Source organism: Urocitellus parryii, chromosome 13 (assembly GCF_045843805.1).
Source record: "Urocitellus parryii isolate mUroPar1 chromosome 13, mUroPar1.hap1, whole genome shotgun sequence".
Taxonomy (NCBI): Eukaryota; Metazoa; Chordata; class Mammalia; order Rodentia; family Sciuridae; genus Urocitellus; species Urocitellus parryii.
Genome location: NC_135543.1, coordinates 71,578,858 through 71,601,338, shown reverse-complemented (window position 1 = coordinate 71,601,338; position 22,481 = coordinate 71,578,858). Strand labels below are relative to the sequence as shown.

Here is a 22,481-nt window from a genome sequence, read left to right as displayed (position 1 = left end):
ACACAAGCACTGTCGTTTCCCCAGTACCCTGGGCTCCCATGAAAGGGGCAACACGGGAGAGGAGGGGAGAAGGTACGGGTGCTACAGGTCCCTGAGCAGACTCTGCCTCACCAAGAGCCTCCACCAGCGGAGGCACACACAAGAGCCCTGTGCTTTCTCCAGATTGAGTGAGAAGAATGGACCCATGAGCAGAGAGCTTCCAGAGAACCCTGAACCAGTAGGTCATGCAAACTCCCAGCCCCCACTCCAGGGATGTGAAGCAGCACTCTGCTGGCCTGGAGGCCGGCCCAGTTCTCTCCCCATGGGCACTCTACAGGGACAGCTACTGTCTGTCTCCTCCCCACCTCTACCACCACACCCACAGAACCACCCCCTTTCAGGTGACCCCACACTCCGGAGTCCTCTCTCTCTTTGCACTCCAGAGGTACCTGCCATGGAGCACATGCAACTCCAGAGGCCCTGAAGGCTGCACAGTGTGTGCTCTTACAGAGCTCCATAAAACCTGGGTCTGTTGACTCCTGCCCCCTCGAGGCTCACAGAACCAGCCTGGGGCCTCCATCTTGGCAAAGTGACAAGGTGGATGGCAGACGCCATTCCTGCTGTAAGGAACCAACTAGAGTGGAAGAGATGACCCATTCAGACAGCAGGAAGAGCATGGTCCTCAGCCACAGTAAGTGCCAAGGTGGAGAAACTCCAAGAGCCCGGGAGGCAGACCAACAACAGGAGAAGGGACTCGGGCTCCAGGCAGGTGACCAGAGCACAGGGCACAGGTGAGAGCAGGGCAGGACAGCACTGAGGGTTCTCAAAGGAAAATGAAACAGGGTACCCTTGTATGATGTCCCTGAATACCTTCCAGGACAATCTGGACACCCCAGCAGGGCATTTCCCTAGTGCTAAGCCTCAGGCATTCCAAATCCAAAAGCGGCCCCAGCTATACACTGACCCATCCTTGTGGAGGTTCTGTGATTGGGATTGGGGTCCCTGATGACTTCATGGCTGTGACATGCTTGTTGCCTGAGAAAGTTTCTGTGCCAAGGCCTAGGATGCCTGGTTGCTGTGGTAATGCCCGCCACGCTAGAGTCTTATCAGCTTCGACCTTAATCTTAGGCACATAACTCCTAGGAATAAAGGAATTAGTTTGCTTGATGACTACAATGTTTCACCAAGCTCTGGTGCTCCTGGATCTGCCCGCCTTACAGTAACATCAGACAATGGACTTTCTTGAGAGCTGCACATAGCTCCTGACATTGCATATTGCAACTGTAAAATGTAACTGCACAATAAGCAACCTTACTGATATGCTAAACAATAATGTAGTTATGGCACTAATGACCTAGTGTGACTTATTGGTATGAATAAATGTGTCTGCTGGGAAAAAGTCCACTTTGCCACCTTCCCTGCCTCTGCACCTTGTCTCTGTGTCTCCTCTTTATTATTATTTCTTTATACATCCTGGTGTCATCCAGGATTGAGCAGAGGTGGTCAATAAATGAATTGCAGGAACAACCCTGAGGCTGAACAAACAGCAGGGCCCTGAACTGTGCTTTGACCCTCATGGCAGCCACCCAGCTGCTGACCACCTGACAGGAGGCTCCCACATGCCCCGGCATGTTTTTGCTTTGGTCAATTTTAGCACAGCAAAATTTTGTTTTTGCAGAACAGGTAGAGTATTTGTGACCACAGATCTGGGACCCCAAACAACAATGAGGACACTTTCTTCTGCAAAAAAGTAAACCCTAAATAACTGACAAACTTCTCAAGCACCATCTATTGGGAGCTGGCACCACTTGGGGGCTGGGGATGTGGCTCAAGCGGTAGCGCGCTCGCCTGGCATGCGTGCAACCCGGGTTCCATCCTCAGTACCACATACCAACAAAGATGTTGTGTCCGCCGAGAACTAAAAAATAAATATTAAAAATTCTCTCTCTCTCTCTCTCTCTCTCTCTCTCTCTCTCTCTCAAAAAAAAAAAAAAAGAAATTCTCTCTCTCTTTAAAGAAAAAAAGAGAAATAGTACCACTTGGGAGAAAGCAGACACCTTATCAATGAAATTCATTCTTAGCACCTATAATCCCAGAAGGATGAGGTAGGAGGATTCCAAATTCAAAGCCAGCCTCTGAAACTTAGCAGGCCCTAAGAAACTTAGCAAGACACTGTCTTTAAATGAAATACAAAAAAAAAAATGGCTGGGGATATGGCCCAGTGATTAAACATCCCTGGGTTTCAACCCTGGTACTGGGGAAAAAAATCATTCCTAGAGTGTGTCTGTGGTATATTAAAGAAGAAAGGCTGAAAGAATAAGGTGAAAATGTAGACTTGACCACCTCCATCCCTAACATTACAGTTTTGATGTGCAAAAACGTTAAGAAAAGAATTGCCCTGAGACACCACTCTCGACTACCCACACAGAAGTTCAGGACCCGCAATGGAAAAGCTGCACTCAATGCAAAGCTCCTGATGCAGCAGCAGGGATGCTGCCCTGAGACACGGGTGAGGGAACAGAGTGTGAAGGCCAGGGGCAGCCGAGCTCCAGTGGCAGGAATCAGAGTGAGGTTCCCTCTGGGTATGAGGGCGAGGGGCACAGGGGCCTGATCAGGGCAGCAGGACATGGGCTCTGCTGCCATGGTGTGTCGCTACATGAAGGGAAGAGTCTGGCGGGGAAGACAAGGCACAGACATGTGGTTTTGGGGGGTAAATGGGCTCTAGTTTTCTGTGAATAATAGAATCTAGGAAAAAGGAGGGCTCAACTTCTTGGCGAGGCCAGAGGTGAAGTGTGTCGTCTGCATACAGTGGAACCCAGCATGGAGGAGACGCCAAATGAATACCTGACAGCTGACTCTACCACTCTGTCTCGTGCAGGCATCCCAGACTCCCCACATTCCCTTCTAAATCGGGCTGCATGGAATCCAGGACCTCTCCTGGGCATGACATTTCATCCATAAATCCCACTCACCACTGGAGGTCTAAGTCTGATGACTCTGCAAATGACCTCAGCAGACAAGGCGGGGATCTCGTAAAACCTCAGGCGTTTGGTGATCCTGCAGGCAGCTTGATGGAGCTTCAGGCACACAGTCAAGTAGGACTCTAATGAGATCTTCTCAAGAATCCTACCAACCAGGAGTCCAGAGAGCTCATTTAAGTCATTGGGAAATGAGAAAACAATACCAATTGTCAATACCAGTCCCTTCCCTTTTAGACATACAAGTCTGCCTGTACCCATAGCTCCTCAGGAGGCTGAGGCAGGAGGATGCCCAAGTTCAAGGCCAGCATCAGCAAATTCGCAAGGCCATATCTCAAAATAAGAAATAAAAAGGGATGGGGGTGTGCTTAGTGGTAGAATGGGTTCAATCCCCAGTACCACAAACAAATTAATTACTTAAAATAAAATAAATGACCTACAAGTAAGGCATTTACTTGATCTCCTCCAGGATATCATTAAATAGGTCTTAAAGCTGTGACTAAGCAGTCACCGTCCTTTTGTCTTAGCTCAGCAGTTGGAACTCTATCAAGGCAAGTTAAAATATTTGCAAATACGTTCCCTTATTCAAAAAATAGCAAGGGATGAATATTTCCAATATTAAAATATGAATAACTTAAGAAAAAAATCAGAGAGGTATAGGAGAGAGGGAGGGAGGGAGGGTGCTAGAAGAGGAGTGTGCACTGCACATAGAATTTCTTCCACCTGGTGTGACCGGGTTTCACATTTACTGACTGACAGCTTGGTGATATGAGAAAAGACCCTGCAAAGTCACAGGGGCTTGCCACACAGGGGGGCCCTGTGCTACGCTCCACGTCCAGACACCCCCGGGGCTCGGAGAAGGGAGAGCAGCAGTGCTGAGAGGCTCCAGGAACACCCAGGCCCCTGGTGCACATTACTGTATGCGTTTCCCGTGCTGTTCCTCCAGGTGGCGAAGGTCCCACACAGGTGAAGGAGTAAATGATTCTGCAAGGCCACCTTTGATTTTTGTTTTAAATGGGCCCAACTTTCAAGAACTTATTTTAAAAAAAAATGCAGGACACATACATCTGCTCTATGACAATGATCATTTAAAATATGTGAAAACACAAAAGCCAAAAGGTTGGGTGGGAACGAAGCAAAATCTCAGCACCCAAGAGCTGTAATTTGCTTTTCTTTTTTGTAGTGCTGGGTACTGAACCAGGCCTTGCATACACTAGGCAAGTGCTCAACCCCTAAGCTACATCCACAGTCCTGCTCTTTTCCTTTAAGACAAAGAAAATGAAAAAAAACCAGATGGCTGGATTGGCAACTGCAGAGGACACTGGAGCATTTGCTGGTGCACCACCCTCCCACTTTGACCCAGGCAGCCCACACCACATAGGAGCCCACACAGGGGGTGGCACCAGCTGCTCTACTTACACATCCTGAAGGGTGTCCACAAGGTGCATCAGCATTTTGAAAACATTCCCGACATGCTAAGGCAGGAAAGAGAAAGGGAAATATGAAAAGTCCAAGAGGGAACCAGCTGTCTGTGCCGAGAAGGGAGAAGGGCGCAGGGACTTGTCCTGTTCTCCTTGCACACAAGCCTTCAAGAGCCAACCTTCATTTTCCACCTGTGAAATGCAGCCTGTAAATTTAAGCCATTTTCTTTTTCTTTTTGTTGGGGGGGGGGATCCTTTCCTTTGTCTTTTCTTTTTTGAAACTGGGGATCAAAACCAGGGCTTCGCATATGCAAGGCAAGTGCTTTGCCACTGAGCTACATCTTAGCCCTTATACCATTTTCTTTTTCAAAAATTAACTTATTTATTCTAATTAGGTATATGTGACAACAGAATGCATTTTGATTCATTGTACAATCATACCGTATATACAGTCATACATGTGCCTAGGGTAATGATGTCCACCTCGTTCCACCATCTTTCCTGCCCCCATGCCTCCTCCCCTTCCCTCTCTCCCCTTTGCCCAAAGTTCTTCCGTTTTTCCCATGTGACTCCTCCACCCCCAGCATTATGGATCAGCATCCACTATTCAGAGAGAACATTCAGCCTTTGTTTTGGGGGGATTGGCTTATTTTGCTTAGCATGATATCCTCCAACTCCATTCATTTACCTTCAAATGCTATAATTTTATTATTTTTAATGCCGAATAATATTCCATTGTGTATATATACCATAGTTTCTTTATCCATTCATCTATTGAAGGGCATTTAGGTTGATTACACAATTTAGCTATTGTGAACTGTGCTGCTATAAACATTGATGTGGCTGCATCACTATAGGATGCTGATTTTAAATCCTTTGGGTATAGACCGAGGAGGTGGATAGCTGGGTCAATTTCATTCCAAGTTTTCTAAGGAATCTCCATATTGCTTTCCAGATTGGTTGCACCAATTTGAGTCCTACCACCAATGTATGAGTGTACATTTTCCCCCATATGGTCGTCAATACTTATTGTTGTCTGTATTCTTGATAACTGCCATTCTGACTAGAGTGAGATGAAATCTTAGTTTTGATTTGCACTTCTCTAATTACTAGAAATGTTGAGCATTTTTCATATATTTGTTTATTACCGACTGTACATCTTCTTCTAAGAAGTGTCTGTTCAGCTCATTTATTGATTAGGTTGTTTGTATTTTTGGTGTTAAGTTTTTTGAGTTCTTTACATATCCTGGAGATTCATGCTCTATCTGACATGCATGTGGCAAAAATTTGCTCCCAAAATGTAGGCTCTTTTCACCTCACTAATTGTTTCTTTTGCTGAGAAGAAGCTTTTTAATTTGAATCCATCCCATTTATTGATTCTTGATTTTATGATTTATGCTTTAGAGGTCTTGTTAAGGAAATCAGGGCCTAATCTAACGTGATGAAGATTTGGGCCTACTCCTTCCTCTATTAGGTGCAGGGTCTCTGGTCTACTTCCTAGGTTCTTGATCCACTTTGAGTTGAGTGTTGTGCATGGTGAGAGATAGGGATTTAATTTCACTTTGTTGCATATGGATTTCCAGTTTTCCCAGCACCATTTGTTGAAGAGGCTATCTCTTCTCCAATGTATGTTTTTGGCGCCTTGTCTAGTGTGAGATAACTATATTTATGTGGGTTTGTCCCTATGTCTTGTATTCTGTACCATTGGTCTACATGCCTATTTTGGTGTCAATATCATGCGTTTTTGTTACTCTGGCTTTGTAGTACAGTTTAAGGTCTGGTATTGTGATGCATCCTGCTTCACTTTTCTTACTAAGGATTGATTTGGCTATTCTGAGTCGCTTATTTTTCCAAATAAATTTCATTATTGCTTTTTCCATTTCTATTAGGAGAGACATAGGAATTTTAATTGGAATTGCATTCAATCTGTATACTGCCTTGGGTAATATGGCCATTTTGACAATATTAATTCTGCCCATCCAGGAGCATGGGAGACCTTTCCAACTTCTAAGGTCTTCTTCAATTTCTTTTTTTAGTGTTTTGTAGTTTTCATTGTTGAGGTCTTTCACCTCTTTTGTTAAATTGATTCCCAAGTCCTTATACCATTTTCTTTACCTCAAAAAGCATAAAATGAAAGACAGCAACTATGAAACATGTGATGTTAACAGCACCTTCTAACAGTCATAAATAACAAATGGCTACTGTTGTCTTGTGCTCTATTTACTAAACCAGAATCTACTCTGGGAATTCAAACTTTAACCCTAAGAAATAATGACTTCTTATTTCAGCAATTCTCTGATTATTTCTCAGCACTTCCCCCAACTTCCCTTCAGGACAGAAGACCCACAAACATTTCAATGTTCAGTTTGTAACCTGCTTTTACTAAGCAAGGACCTGACACCCAACTCCCAACCACAAACCTCCAAGAGATCTTCTGAGATCTTTGAGATCTCCTGAAGCCATTGCAGCCTGTAGTAAGTCCCTAGGAAACAGTCCAGGACCCGAGCGGGCATGAGACTCAAGTATTCATTGGAGATTTCCATATAGGGAACCAGGCTTCCCAGAGGCAGCAAACTGAACCAGGATGGAAAGAGATACTCATCCACACACAGCAACTGCTTCCTGCTCTCCATGAAGTCAAGAAACTGGTTCCTGAATGAAGAAACGGGGACAGAGACCAGGGCAACAGTGAGAGCGCTGAACAGACTCAAGACAAGGAAACGCAAGGCTGGGAAGGTCCAGAATGCTCAGATTTTAAAGATGGTATCAACGCATCGTGGAACCAGACATACAGAGCGAATCAAATGAAAACTGAAAACATAGCCAAGTGTGTGGCACACCTGTGATCCCAGCAACTCAGGAGGCTGAGGCAGGGGGATCACAAGTTCAAGGCTACCCTCAGCAACTTAGTGAGGCCCTGTCTCAAAAAGTAATTAAAAAGGAGTTAGGGATGTGGCTCAGTGGTTGAGCACACTTGATTTTCAATCCCTGACACCAATAAATAAATAAACAAACAAACAAACAAACAAATAAATAAAAATAATTTCCATTTAGCTTTCATTTCAAAAGGTTCCAAAAATAGAGAAGAGATGAGAACAATTGAGCTCACTGCCTTCCTCCCTAAAGACGGCACCTGGCTCCCAGTGGACAGGGAGGGCAAGGGGACAGGGCACTCCACACATGGCAGTTATCTGTGTGTGGAAATGAGTACAAAGCTGCTTTCATGTTTAATTCAGATTTATTTTAATTTTTAAGTTTTATACTCTTCTCTTAAATTGGATTTAAAATTTTTGTGTGTGGTGTTGAGGAGGCAACCCAGGGCCTTGCCCATGCTGGCAGGTCTCTGCCCCCGAGTGCAGCCAGCCCCCTACAGTTTTCCTTGTGTAGGTTGTGCTTCCCACGTCTTCTCTGAAGAACCTTTCCTCACTCCAAGATGAGGTGATTTAGAAGCAGCATGCCGTTAACACATCCAGGCGTGTAAGGATTTTCCAGAGAGCCACCTGTCCAGCTGTGGTCAGGAACCTGGACTGCAGCACTTTCAAGGTACTGAGTGAGAGTGGTCCAGCTCAGAATGCAGCCTGTCTTGCTGCATGTGCCCACAGGCACACCTGAAAAAGGCCTGTGGCCTGCCGTGCAGGGCACTGAAGCCCCTGGGGGCCACCTGGGTTTGGGTGGTCTACAGCTTTCTCCCCAGTGTCCATACCATATTGACTCTCCTGCCATTCGCTCCACAGAGGTGTGGATCTGCCTGCCCTCCTCTTGGGCTCTTGGTGTGGGATTGGATTTGACTCTCCACACTGGGGGTTAGTCCTACTTTAAACCTTTGTTCTCCATTCCTCTGCGGATCCTGCTCTGACTCTTTTATTTTTTATGGTGCTGAAGATGGGACCCACGACCCCAGCCAAGCTAGATAAGTGCTCTGTCACTAATCCCCAGCCCCAGCCCCTGCCCCAGCCCTGTTCTGGCTTTTAAGTATTGCTTAGTATTCCAATTTATCATTTATTTAGCTTGGAGTCTTGCATCTCTGAGTCCACTTTCTCCTGCTCAAGCACAGTTCTCAGTGGGGTCAGGGGTGTTCAAGCTCCCACTACCAACCAGGGGGCCCTGGCAATACCAGGAAACACAGATGCCTCTCAGAACTGGGGAGGGGGCAAGACCAGCAGCACCTTCCAGGTGGGGGCCAGGCACACTGCTCGACATCCTACAGTGCACAGGATGGCCTCCACCACACAGAATGGCCTGGTCCCCAAGATACAACAGTGCTAACTTCAGGAAATCATGCCTAGAATTACTTTGATAGGGTTTTTAAAAATTAATTATTGCTATTATGATTTTTTTTTTGGTAATGGGGAGTGAACCTAGGTGCACTGAACAACTGAGCCACATCCAAGGCCCTTTCTTGAGTCTTATTTTGAGATTTCAAGTTGCTCAGGCTGGCCTTGAACTTGTGATCCACTTGACTTGGTTTCCCTAGTCTCTGGAACTTCAGGACTGTGCCACCACACCTGGCTTAAAAGTTATTTTTTTTAATGATAGTATGCTCAACCTGAATTTTACCATTTCAGCCATTCTCCAGTATATACAATGTGTCAAGGACATCACATTGGCACACAACCAAACTTAGGACTCTTTTCATCTTGCAAAACTGAAACTCTGTCCTCATCAAAGACTAACTCCCCTCCCCCAGCCCTGGCAAGCCACACTACTCTTTCTCTGAGTATGAAGATGCTAGGGACCTCAGGGGTGGAACCACATGGTAATTGTCCTTCTGAGGTCTGCTTTGGTGTTTTAGCTCAATGTCCTCAGCACAGGTCTGCACTGCAGCATGTGACTGAGCCTGCCTCCCTGCCAAGGCTGAGCACCCTGTACCAATGCCAGCTCTCCCTCCTCCATGCACCCTTCCACAGTCCCCTGGAGTCAGTGAGTCTTTTCCCCAGCTGCCTTGGAGAAAGTCTTTCTTTGGTGCCCTGCAGCCTTGACTGTGCCTGATGTGAATGGCCTGCCCCTGTTCTGCCTGGAGACTGCAGGCTCTGTGAGACGGTGCTCTCTGTCCTGGGAAAATCAAGAACCATCCTCCCTCTTTCCTCTGGCCTCTTTCTCCTCTTTCCTCACCTGGTTTTCACCCACAGACCTCAGAAGCTCTGTTCTTTTCTTTTCCCATCTGCAACTCCTCTGTGTGAGCATGACATTTCTATTGCCCAGTCCTCCGGTTCTCGGCCCCTTCCCCCTGCTGTCTCCAGGCTGCTGCTGAGCCATCAAGAAGAGTCTCCATCCCCACTCCAGGTGTTGTCTGTGGCCTTCCCACTCAGCTATTTTCTTAGTACCTATGGTTTCCACTAATCTTCTGAAATTCCCCATCTGTTTGTGACAGATTGTCCACTCTTTCTGAAGGTCCCCTTCAATACTCCTCACAGTTGTTCTTTTTAAAAATATTTATATATTTATTTTTTAGTTGTAGTTAGACCCAATACCTTTATTTTATTTATTTATTTTTATGTGATGCTGAGGATCAAACCCAGGGCCTCACATGTGCTAGGCGAGTGCTCTACAGCGGAGCCATAATCCCAGACCCCTGGTGGTTGTTCCAACACCCTCCCTGAATCCCCCCACCTGGGCCGTCTAAGTGTTTCACACCCTAATTCCTCCCTGGGCAGCAGCTTCTTCTCAGGTCAGGAGTTATGAGGGAGAGGAGCCAGGGCTTTGCTGTAGCTTTAGTGAGACTCAGTTCATGGAAACTTTCCATCCTTTGACCACAGGGCCACAGTACCCCTGGCAGAAGCCAGAATCTGAGCATCCATAGCAACTGGCTCCTATCTCCCTCTTCAGACTTCAGCAAGCTCTATGCATCCACGTCTTGGGAACAGTGACTTTTCCAATTTTCAGTCCCTCTCCCCGCTGGATGGCCACTGTCTTGTACACAGTGCAGGGCCCAGTGAGCCCATGGTCATTGTCTCTGTACTCTTACCCACCAAGACTTCCACACTCTATGAGGCCTGAGCCTCCCACCCACGGGGCAGCGCACCACTCTCACCATCAGAGAGCAGACTGTGGAAGTCCTCTGCTTCTCCCAGGCAGTTCTCTGGCCTGAGCCTTATGGCCAGCAAAAGGAGGATCTTGCTCGAAGCTCTACCAAAAATGCACTCACCACCCCCAACGCCAGCCAAAAGGCCAAGGTCAGAGGCCATGAACTAAGGTTTGCAGTACTGGGGGTTGTGTCCTGGGACACACAGAGGTGAGTAAACATACATTAATACAGTTATACGAGAAAAGACTGCCCAGCGCAGTGGCCATTCCTGTGATCCCAGTTGATACAGAGACAGGAGGATCACAAGTTCAGGCCAGGCCAGGCAACTTAGCAAGACCTGTCTCAAAAATTGAAAATTTAAGAAAGGACTGGGGATGTAGCTCAAAGTGGCAAAGTGCTAAAGAATCATTATTCCAAGATGCACTTATATAAATGCAGTTTTACAACTTACTCATTTAGCCAATTTTCCTGAAACATAAACAAGGAGATTCCATTGAGGCCAGCCCAGATGTCCTCAGGCTGGCTCACAAAGTCCTTTTTTGGAGGGGCCAGCTGCATACAGTAGTGCAGGACAGGGAGGATGCCCAGCCAGTCGACGACTCTTGCGTCTATGCACATTTGGCACAGGTTGACCAAGTACTCTTGCCATCTGGAAGGGAACCAAGACCTAATGTGAGTTGTGGTTGGCTGTATCTGACCTGCTCTGTGGTCTGATGTCCCAGGAGGGAAAGGAAAGCTACTTACATCCAGCAGAATCATTATTCCAAGGTGTGGCACACCTAGACCAAGTCCCAGACCAGGAAACACAGGGAGACAAGAGGGAAAAGAGATCTGGCACTGCACTGGGATTGATCCCAGTGCACCAAGACATCATGAATCCCAACAGACTCCCACTGGGGTCATATCCACCCACACCACACAGCTGAGGAATTGGGGCCCTCGGTTTCCAGCCAAGAAATTCACACAGGGCCTAGGATTTGAACCAGGTAGTCTGGCGATGATGGACCTAAACACAAAGCAAACTTTAAAAAAAATTTGAACCCAGGGACACTCTACCACTAAGCTACATCCCCAACCTTTTTTATTTTGAGACATGGCCTCCCTAAGTTGCTGAGACTATCCTTGAACTTGTGATCCTCCTGTCTCAACCTCCTGAGTCTGTGGGATTACAGGCATGTGCCACTGTGCCCAGCTACAAAGCCACTTTTTAAAAGGAACAACACATGGTGTGTGTCCCACAGGTACAGAAATAGATGCTTCTTCCTTCTCTCACACCCCCGCACAGCTGTTTGGAGATTTCCTAACCACTGTCACCCTTTCACAGAGGGCACAGCAACTACCTGGGTCTTTAAAACTTAGGAAACCCACAGGTGCTAAGAGCTCAGAAAAGGCGACCGGATGTTACCCAAGCTCAATCCAAACAGAAGCAGAAGAGACCCTGATCCTCTGAGTCTCTGCAACCACATGAAAGGCCATGGCTGACCAGCAGGGGCAGTGTGCTTCCAGAGCTACCAGCACAGGTGGAGCAGCAGGGACAGCATCCCTGTGGGTCCTGCAGCTGTCCTGGTGACACCTGCAGGCAGGCCTGGGCCCCAGTGCTAAGGCGTGCTGAGTGGGCAGAGGAGGGGCCCCCAGGAGCACTCTGTCATGTACTTTATATCACTCATTTATTTTTTCCAGATGGGGTTCCACCAAGTTGCCCAGGCTGGCCGTAAGCTCTTGGGCTCAAGCAACCCTCCTGCCTCAGCCTCCCAAGTAGCTGGGATGACAGTGCCGCCATGGTTCCTGGCCCTTTGAAGCTTTTTGAAGCCAGGGTATTCAGGAGAACACAGAATTTAACAAAACTAGCAATGACACACATGCCACGAAAGTGACAAGAGCAAGTGGTGACATGACTGTGGTTTTATTTTTCCCCGGTGTGTGCTCAGACTTTCTCTAACAAGCACTTATCTCTATAACCAGATAAAAATCATGATAAATGGCTACGAAACTTCTAACCAAGAAACAAAAGGAACCACTAGGATACCTCTCAGATGTGCCCAGGATGTGGTGGAGTTCACTGTGTAGGACATCTGGAGAGCAGGTGCTAGGGCAGAGGATGGAGCACAGTGAGGTCAAGTCACCTTCTGACAAGCAGAATCTGGCATTTTCCACCAGGAAAAGGAGGACCAGGCCCATCCTCAGTCTGCTCCTCACAGGCCAGCCTTCAGGCAGGGCATCCCCACTCTTTCCTTCCAGAAACGGTTCAATCTGTTTTTTCAAACACTCCCACAGGTGTTCCTTCACCTGATGCAGGGGAAAGAAGAGGCACAGCCATGGAGTGCATGCCCTGGAGGCTGGAGAACCCTCGGGCAGGGGATCAAGGCCCTGAGGCAGGGGAGTTCTGGGGAGGGTCCCACCTCCCTCGCCTCCCCAACTCCCAGGTACACTGAGGTTCTGGGACAACAGAAGCACATGGATGATCAGTCCCAAACCCTGCAGTGAGGTGGGTCTGGGAGACCCCTGGATGCTCTTTGAGAGCTCAATGATGAACTCAGAGAGAGCACCAGCTCTGTCTCCAAGCCACAGTGTGGCTGAAGGGGCAATGATGGACTCCACCCTTTCTTTCAACTCTGCCTAGGCCTTGAAAGAACTCAAGATCAGTGCTAGGAGTGAGGCTCAGAGGTGCAATCAGGAGGAGGGACTGGGGGAGAGGAATTCCCAAGAGGTGGAGCAGGAAAAGAAGGGATGGAAAGGTCCTCCTGCCCCTCTGCAGCTGCCCCAGTCAGTCACAGGGTCTCATTACCAGTAGTAGGTCAGGGGACCTGCCCACCCACACCAGAGCTGCTGGTAACCGGGGGAAGCCTGGTACCTCCTCCTCTTCGAGGCCCAGGCTGTGCCAGGGCTGTGCTTTCCCTTCATAAATCATAGGCACTCGGACAACAGAGTAAAACTGCCGGAACTGGGTGAAGAAGTTCTGCAGGTTGACGAGGTTCCAGGTCTGGAGGTTGCTGAAGATGCGGCCCAGCATGATCTCAGCTGCTATCATCTTCCCCTTCACCAGCTCCTTCTTCATCTTATTAGTGAAGAGGTTCTGAAGTTTCTGGAAGGTCCCGGGAGGCTTCATGCAAATTATGTCATCATATTGATGCCAGTCTGTGGGTGATAGCAAGAAAAAAGTCACATTTAAGATCTCAAAACCCACCAACCCAAGGTACCACCTAGGAAGACAGAAACACAGGGGAGGAGCAGGCACAGTGGCACATGTCTGTAATGCCAGTGCCTTAGGAGTCTCCAGCAGGAGAATCACAAGTTAGAGGTCAGTTTCAGCACCTTAGGGAGGCCCTGTCTAAAAAATAAACAGAAATAGGGGAGCACAGTCAGAGGATAAAAGGAAGGAAGGAAAACAAGAGGACTCTGGAAAACTGAGGTGATCAGAGCTCACTCCATCAGCTACCATGGCCATACCTCTAGAGACAGAAATCCTAGACAACACACAGTGATGAGCTTAAAACCAAGTCTCTGCTTAGCAATGCAGTTCAGCAAGCCTGGTAAAAGCTTTAAACATGACCATATGCAGGATAAACATTTATAACAAAAGAAGGGGGCATGGGGTAATTAATGATGGTGGAATGTGGTGATCGTTACTATCCAAAGTACATGTATGAAGACACGAATTAGTGTGAATATACTATGTATATAGCCAGAGTTATGAAAAATTGTGCTCTCTATATATGTAATAAGAATTGTAATGCATTCTTCTGTCATAGATAAATTTTAAAAATTACATTAAAAACATTTATACTAAAACTACATCTCTCACTAGCAACTGAGTCCTGTTCTGGTAAATGACTTCAGGGTACATACTGGGAACAGCAACCCCCACCCCAAAGAGGGTGGTGCAGGTTACCCAGCAGACACAGAGCCACCAGCAGGTGCCCACTATAGGGAAAGGGCTGAATTCAAGTCTGCTCTGAGATCCACCTGCAAGAGACACAGTTATAGACCTAGAAAACCCAGTGATGTTAACTGTAAAATAATCAGAAAACAAAAGTGGTTAGCAATCACCATGGTGCATGGCTGTACTCCAGGCAATTTAGGTGGCTGAAACGGGAGGATCAAAATTTGAGGGTAGCCTGGGCAACTTAGCAAAACCTGATTCAAAATTTTAAAATGAATAAAAGAGCTGGGGATCTAGCTCAGGGGTAGAGCCTAGCATGCACAGGCCCTGGTTCCATCCCCAGCAATGTCAGAAAAAATAAAAAGAAAAAAGAAAGAAAGAAAGAAAAGAAAAAAAAAAAGACTGAAAACCTATAAGATGGACAGAGACACAATGATGGGCACAATGATGCCTGCCTGTAATCCTATCGACTCCAGAGGCAGAAGCAGGAAGACTGCAAGTTCGAGGCCAGTCTTAGCAACTTAGGAGGCCTAAGCTACTTAGGGAGATCCCATCTTAAAATAAAAAATAAAAAGGCCTGGGGATATGGCTCAGTGGTAAAGCACCCTTGGGTTTCAATCCCTGGTACCAAAAAAAAGCCCTATGTGTAGAAAGACACACACAAGTAGCAGTGAAACATTAAGACAGGTGCTGAGCAGGACTCCTGAGGCCCAAAGCAGGCGCTGTGCACACTGCTATCCCATTAGTGGGCCCTGCCACCCCAGCTCTACCCTGTCCCTGCCAGGTGACAGTTGGCCAGGGTTCATATGCTAATTCAGGCACGGTCTCCTCTGGAGCTTCTCCTGACCCCACTCCAGCCCTCGCTTTGTGGGACTTGTCAGAGCAGAAACTCCATCTTTGCTTGTGGAATTATCTGATGAAGTCCAGTCTTGCCTAAAAGCTGAAGTCCTCAGAGTACACTATTGTCATTAAAAATTACATGCATAGTCAGGTGTCCTGGTGCACCTGTAGCCACTCAAGAGGATGAGGCAGGGGGACCCCTGGAGCCCAGGTGCTTGAGGTCAACCCAGAAAACATTTTTTTTAAAAAATCCTTGGTCCCGGGGGGAGCTGAGGACCTGGCTGGGTGCCCAGGCAGGCCTGGACAACCAGTAGCTGCAGAGAGGGTCACAGACAAAGAGCTGCCAGAGGGCCTGAAGAGGGGCAGAGGGTTCTTTCCAAAGATTCAGCAGGTCGAATATGGAAGCCACCCAAGTGCCACCAGCAAAATGTGACAAGGACAAATAACAGAGGCCCACAGGGAGGCTCTCAACACATTGTTCTGCTTCCGGTCACTACCTGGCCGCCTCCAGGAAGAGCTAGCCAACAACTCCCTGTTCCGTGCTTTGTCCCAGAATCTGCCCGGGACCCGGGGCCCACTCTGCCCACAGCCCCAGCCCTTCCTCTGGCTTTGTCCTCTCTCCTTCCCACTTTCTCTCTTGCATAACCACAGCAGGGGCAGCGCACAGCAGAGGACCCATGCAGACCAGGCCGTCTGCTCCGCAGAGCAGCACCCAGGCCAGGACACAGGTGCCACAGGAGAGGCCCTTTACCTCTGGAGCACAGGAGGGAGGACTTGACACACAGGCAGCGGTTCACGTGCTCGCCCGCCTTCTGCGGCGGCTCGTAGATGTACTCGTACTCCACAGAGCTGCGGCTGCGGCCACGGTGAAGGACGTACTTGTAAGGAATGGCTCTATCCAGGCTCTGCCTGGGAATGACAACGCTGCCCTCGATGAGGGATCCATACTCATGTAAGTCCCTGAAAATCAAAGTACACTGGCTAGTGGCCAGTTATCTGGAAGTATTATCTCAGAAGATTTAGGTCTCAAATACCAAGAACACAGACCTAAAGCTATAACGAACACTGACCAAGACAGCATGTCTAGAACAGGGCAGGGCTTCGTTTCCAGTTAGGACAGAAAAAAAGAGCCATGGCAACACGAGACTGAGAAATGCATGCTGGGATATCACCCAGGAAGCAGGGCCACCTCGGGGACTCGCTGACCACCTCTAACACACGTTGGGGGGCTGGGGGACCCGGGACTCACGCAGTGTAGGACATCTTGCAAGCGTCACTCCACTTGGGCTGTCCGAGCTCTTCTCCTCCCCTGATGAACACCGTGTGGAGCTCGGGGTCGAAGGTGACATGCTTGGGGATGATGGCGTGGAAGTGCACAGTGATCCCCTCCTCGGGCTTCAGCCAGCTGGAAGAGGGAAGGAAGCACTGTGGTCACCAACTGCCCCTGGCCCAGCCCACCTCCTCTTTCTCTACTGGTCATTTTCACCCCTGGCTGCTGCCCATCACAAGCGGCCAAGAAGTAGAGAGGAGGGCATGAGTTCCCGGCCTGGCCAGCCTGCCTCCTCTGCAGCCTCTGGACTGAACTCGTCACAGGGGCCCTCAACAGGCACGGATGGCCTCCCTGTGCCCTGGCCCTGGGCGGGGTGGCCTGGTACCTCACGGGGACGGCCTTTGCACTGGCTTTCTGATTCTTCTGCTCCTTCTCCTTGGTCACAGCAGCTGTGCAATTTTTGTCACTCCCTTCTGGCTTCCTGGGGTCTTTGGGTTCTGAGTTGTTTTCACCTGGTTTTTCTCCAGGAGCAGCCAACCCGTCCTTGGTCTCACCCTCCTGAAACGAGCAACCAAGCCCCAGCCTGAAAGACTGCCCCTCAGCCATGCATCCCACAGCAGCCCAGGTGGACTGTCCAGTCCTTCCAGTCCACTCCCATGGCCTCTCAGGACCCTTCCCCAACCTTGCCTGGGCCCTCCTCCCTCTCTCACTCCTGGGCACACCAGTTCCTTCCATGAGAGCAGGCCAGCACAAGACACCCTCAGGCCTGGGCACGCCAATCCTTTCATCTGAGTGTGTCCGAGGGACTCCAAAGCTCACCCCTCACTCCTTCTAGCCTCTGCTCCCCCAGCACCTCCCTTGAAGCCTCACCAGCCTCCCTGGCTGAGGAGCTACCTTCCCCCGTGGCACCAACCAGCATACTCCTGGGGACCCTCCTGGTACCCCCCACACTCTATTTTTTCCCAGCTCACTTCTTGGTTCCTGGTTTGGCCTCAGTTTTCCCCCCTCCAGCAAGTGAGCTCCCTGAAGGAAAGCTTGGTCTCCTTTGCACTGTCCCTAGCTCTCCCCAAACATGTGCCACATAACCAGACTGAAGATGGGCTGGTGACAGGTTGCAGCAGGGATGGCCAGGAAGGCCAACAGTGTCCCCCAGGCCCACCCTGGTGGGAAACCTGTACCTGGCAGTGTTCCTTGGAAGCAGGGGGACTTGCCGGCGGCTCATTTGCTGACTGAACCTTATCTTTCATTTCTTTCCCAGCCCTGTTAACTGGATTATCTGGCTCAGCTGTAGCATCAACTCCCTGGAGGAAATAAAGACCCCAGACTCCCTGAGCCACAGGGACAAATGAAAGGCTGCTCTGTCCCAAGGGCTTAAGATCAGCATTGGCCTTAAACCTGAGTGTGAGGCCAACAGTCCCTTCCTGCCCCCCACCCCCAGGGAGCAAGTCCCAGCTGCCCTCCTAGACAGGAAGCATTGTCTCACCCACATGGCACACCAAAGGTGCTAGGGCCCGTCCTGTGCCCCTGCCACCACTCCCCAGTACTCACCCCAGAGGCTGGGACCTCCGTGTGCTGCCTGGCCCTCTGTGCTTCTTTCTGAGGCTCAGAGTCCCCTTTGGACTCAGGCAGCGGGAGCCCCTGGGCAGCATCTTCAGCCTTACAGTGGGCTTCGCAGGTAGAGGTGGGCAGCCCAGACACCTTCTGGGAGAGGCCCCTGTCCCCAGAGGGCGTGGAGGTGTGGAGATCCATTTCTTCCCTGTGGTCCTGGGGTGCTGGCCTGCTCTGAGCCACATCTCCTGTGGCTGCACCCCTGCACTGGCCAGCTGGACCAGCATGCGGGGCTTGGCTTTGGGCCAGGGCTGCGTCCCGGGACCAGGGGTGTGAAGGTGAATTTCGACGCTGGGGAATGGAAGGCGATGGTTCCAAGGAACCCTGTTCTGAGGAAGCAGTAGTGTCCTGATTCTTCCTCCTTTTCTTCCTTTTGCTCTAAACAGGAGAGACAGACCAATCTTACTTCTGAGGTTGACTACAACCTGTCCCATGTTTCCCTCCCATTTCCCCGCCCCCAATTTCTCTAGTACAGCAAGCTGAGCTCTGCTGAACCACTTATCTATCATCCCTGCAACTTCTTTATCAGGGACGGAACTTAATTAAGAAACCCAGGGTCGGGGGTGGGGTCCAAGGAGCAAGAGGCCAGGCAGAGAGCCTCGAAGGCAGTGGCTGAGGATGTCACTGCGAGATCACTTTAGGACACTACAACATTCACGGGCTGTCCATGTGACACTCTTCGTCGTATGTGTCACAAGCAGGAAAACCAGAATAAAGGAGAGGAGGAGACCGCAGAGTACTGAGGAACAGAGAGCCTCCTGCTCACCCAGAATGAAAGCCGACATCCAGCACATGATATCTAGCCTTGGGAACCAGGAACACTGCCTGTGAGTAGCAGGCTGCTGGGACCCTGGCCCCAAGGGCTATGATGCTCTAGAGAAGTGCTGATGGGCCACTGAAGGCCACTGGTTCATAAATCCCAAGCCCTGGCTGTATGTGGCCAGGCCCTGCCACCCAGAACAGCTGGGAGTGGGCCTGTACTGCCCCAGCCCCCGCTCCTGGGGTTAAGACATCAGGAAAAGGGAAGAACGTGAGTGCGTCTGCGTCTGGAATGTGCGGCCTCCTTCTGCGTCAGTCTGCAGCTTCCCCAAGAATCCTAGCTGACCTTCCTGCAGAACTGTCCAGATGCCCACAACAGCCCTCCAGGCACCCAGAGGGCTCCTGGCCTGACTGGGAGTCAGTGTCCACTGTGTGAAATAGAAAGACAGGGCTTAAGAGATTTTTTTCTCTTCATGGTCCTGAGGATGAGACCCAGGGTCTCACATGAGAAAGGAGATTTAAGAAACTTTTTCATCTCCCAAGGGCAACCAGATCATCCAAGATGCTGTTAGCATGTGCAGTGACTCCGCAGTCTGGATGGGCCCCAGGGTCCTCACGTTCACAGGCTACCTGGAGGCCATGCTGCCAGCCCAGGCGCAGTCGTGAGCATGAGATAGTGTAGCAACTGGTGATCCCCTCTCTGACACCTCAGGGTGCCCTGGAAGCCTCAGAGACTGACTAGACAGATCTGGGGTCCCTAACCTTAATGGTCTCCATCAGCATCCTGATGGTTCCAAGAAGATGCTGACCAGCACAGGCTTGGGGAGGGACACCCCTCAGCCCTTCCCAGAGTCCCTGAAATGTCAGTGCTTAACCCAAGTGGTGCTGCCTCCACACTGAGCCACTGAGTGACCTGGGCCTCTGTGAGGCACAAGGACCACGAGGGCATAAGGGCACAACAGGGCCCTGTCCCATGATGCTGGCAGCGTGATGGAGGCAGGTTAAGACGCATTATGCAACATGCCAAGGACAAATCCATCCAGGAGGGCATGGTGGGAGGTCACAGGCCACCCTGACTCAGAGGCTTCCTGGAGAAGGTGGCAGCACAGGCTGAGTCTGGAAGATGCAGAGGCTCTAACCCAGCCTGATCTCCGTGGCCAGGACTCACAGGTCTTTGTGCACAAAGACCAGCCCTTCCTCCCTAGGCCTCCTGCTCACCTAGAATAGAAGCCAATGTCCAGCACAGGAAGACCCCCTGAAGCTCAGGCCTGCTGACCACCCTCACCCAGTGCAAGCAGCAGCTCTGGAGGTGAGTAGGGCCTGGACACAGGCAGTGACTGCAGCAGCACCTGGGGGCAGCACTGAGCCCAGAACAACTGGACCAGGGCACCTCCGGGTGGGACACAGCAGGACACAGGCACATGGGAGCCAGGAGCCAGGGTGAGTGAGGACAGGTGCGCTTGGGAAAGTCACTCCGCCTCCTCAGCAAACACCTGCTATAGGCCTCTGCCTTAGGACAGGTGGAACATCAAGGCGGAGGTGACAGAGCAGGCCATGGGCAGGAGGCCAAGGCCTATACAGAAGCGTAGAGAGGCCAAGTCCCAGGGCGTGGTCCACACAAGGAATGGAGAGACTTCAACATCAACAAGGGGGTGCAGCATCAGGGATAGTGACAGGTAGCCACACAGACAGCGAAGGTGAGTTCTCATGAAAGTAGGCAGTGGGACATGAATGCCAAGGCAGGTGGGCAGTGAAGCTGCCTATGGAGGCCCAAGGAAAAGAAGCTGGCAGGTGGGTGCTTTGTGTTCCCCAAGCCCCCAGGGCCAGCTGGCTCATCCCTGTAGCAGGTAAGAGCTGTAAGGAGCCAGGGGTGGGCTTCAATGAGGACGGTGAGGCCTCGTCCCTGGCAGCTGCTTGGCACATCCTTCCAGCAACATGGCTACCAGAGCTTTGCTGTGGGAGGGCCTCCTGGCAGGGACATCCCCCTGATGCACCTTTCCAGATCAGCTTCCTTGTTTGTGCAGACAATATGACAGGTAGTGTTTGGGGATAGGCTTCCACTAACAGGAGCCATGGCTTTAAGAAGCAATGGGAGCCAGGGGTGGTGGCACACACCAATAATCCCAGTGACGCAGGAGGCAGAGGCAGGAGGATTGCCAGTTCAAGGCCAACTGTAACAACTTGATGAGGCCCTCAGCAACTTAGTGAGGACCTGTCTCAAAATAAAATGCAGGGCTGGGTTTATAGCTCAGTGGTGGAACGCTTGCCTCGTATGAATGAGGCACTGAGTTCGATCCTCAGCACCAGATAATATAAATGAAATAAAGGTATTGTGTTCATCTACAACTAAAATATATATATATGAAACATAAAAAGGGCTGGGGAGCTGGGGATGTGGCTTAGAGGCAAAAGCATCTCTGGCTTCAATCTCTGCTATAAGTAAATAAGTAAGTAAATAAATAAATAAATATTTTTAAATAGCCGCTATGTGAAGATGGGCCAGCTGGCAAGGGAGTTGGTCAGGGAGCCAAGGGACAGGGTGCCGCACCCACCCTCTTGCAGATACCATGGCCGCTATGCTGCGCTGAGCCCTGGAGAGCATCCCACTGCCCTAGACCTGCAGCTGCTCCAGCCCACAGACGGCAGCACAGTCACATCCAGCCTCACCAAACACCACGCTGGCCAGGTGACCCTGGTGGCTTACATCAGGTGCCTTAGTTTCCCCATCTGTTACATGGGACAGATGTCCCTACATCACAGGGTCACCATGAGGATGACCCAGAGGGACAAAGCATCTCAGGAGCCGTGGAAAGCTGTCTGGCTTAGCAGGGGACTGGGGCTGGGTCAATATGCACAGAGCCACTTTAGGGCCACCTGCTGACAGCGCCAGGCACAGGGTGGGTGTGGGACCCATGTGGTCAGTGCCCCACCTCCTCCCTTTCCCTGGGAAAGGTCCCTACACCTCCCTGTTCTCACCCTGCACTCTGCTCCAGCCCCTGGGTCAGCCCTGTGGGCTCCTTCAACCACTGATTTCCACCTCACGGCCACAGCAGGTTGAGGGCCAGGCTGGAGAGCCAGTCAGAGCCCAGGTGTGAGGGGAAGCTTTCCCTCTGTTCTGAAGGAGCATCCTTTGTCCCCTGGATGAAGCAGTGGGGCAGGGAGCTGTGGACACCATTATGTGACCAAGGGGCAGGATGGTCTGGAGTACTAGAGACACTGGCCAGAAAGGTAAAGAGGCAGTGCAGGCAGGCAGGGCCGCACCTGGACTTCACAGCTACCATCCAGTTGCCTAGTTGAGCCTTGTCTACAGCCTCAGGATTTATTGGTCATCTGAGCAATAAATTTCAGTTAACCAGTTTGAGTTGCATTTTTGGTAATTTGCAACCAAAAGATTTCTAATGGTTCAAATAATCAAACCTCAGATTAGGTTGTTTTCTCCTTACAGAAACGAAAACAAAGTCCAGATAACCCATGTCCCAACTGTCAGATAAAACGGATGCCAGCCTCTTGTGGATACTTGCAGGTCACTGCATGGCACAGAGGACCCCACTGTGGCCTGTCCTGACCCTCCAGGCCCCTCAGAGCACACATTCTGCCTTGATCTTAAAATAACTGCCAGCTGCCCTCTAGGAGGGGAGTGGTCACAGGGAGGCACTCAGCAGAGGCACTGAAGAGGGCAGGCATGCTGGGGTGCAGCTTGCAGGTGCCCCAAGGAGGGCCT

General features: G+C 50.2%; 1 protein-coding gene across 1 annotated transcript in view; it reads right to left on the bottom strand.

The window, feature by feature from the left end:
- The window catches only part of LOC113199021 (E3 ubiquitin-protein ligase RNF213-like), a 100,771-nt gene that overhangs the window by 66,432 nt on the left and 11,858 nt on the right, over positions 1–22,481 (bottom strand). Inside the window, exons 3-13 of the mRNA XM_077792174.1 lie at positions 17,942–18,379; positions 17,572–17,694; positions 16,779–16,951; positions 16,373–16,528; positions 15,875–16,083; positions 13,255–13,538; positions 12,430–12,689; positions 10,855–11,052; positions 6,799–7,030; positions 4,377–4,432; positions 2,952–3,105 (exon numbers count right to left, since the gene is read on the bottom strand). Coding sequence (XP_077648300.1) covers positions 2,952–3,105; positions 4,377–4,432; positions 6,799–7,030; positions 10,855–11,052; positions 12,430–12,689; positions 13,255–13,538; positions 15,875–16,083; positions 16,373–16,528; positions 16,779–16,951; positions 17,572–17,694; positions 17,942–18,379 — 2,283 coding nt within the window. The remainder of the gene's footprint in view (positions 1–2,951; positions 3,106–4,376; positions 4,433–6,798; positions 7,031–10,854; positions 11,053–12,429; positions 12,690–13,254; positions 13,539–15,874; positions 16,084–16,372; positions 16,529–16,778; positions 16,952–17,571; positions 17,695–17,941; positions 18,380–22,481) is intronic.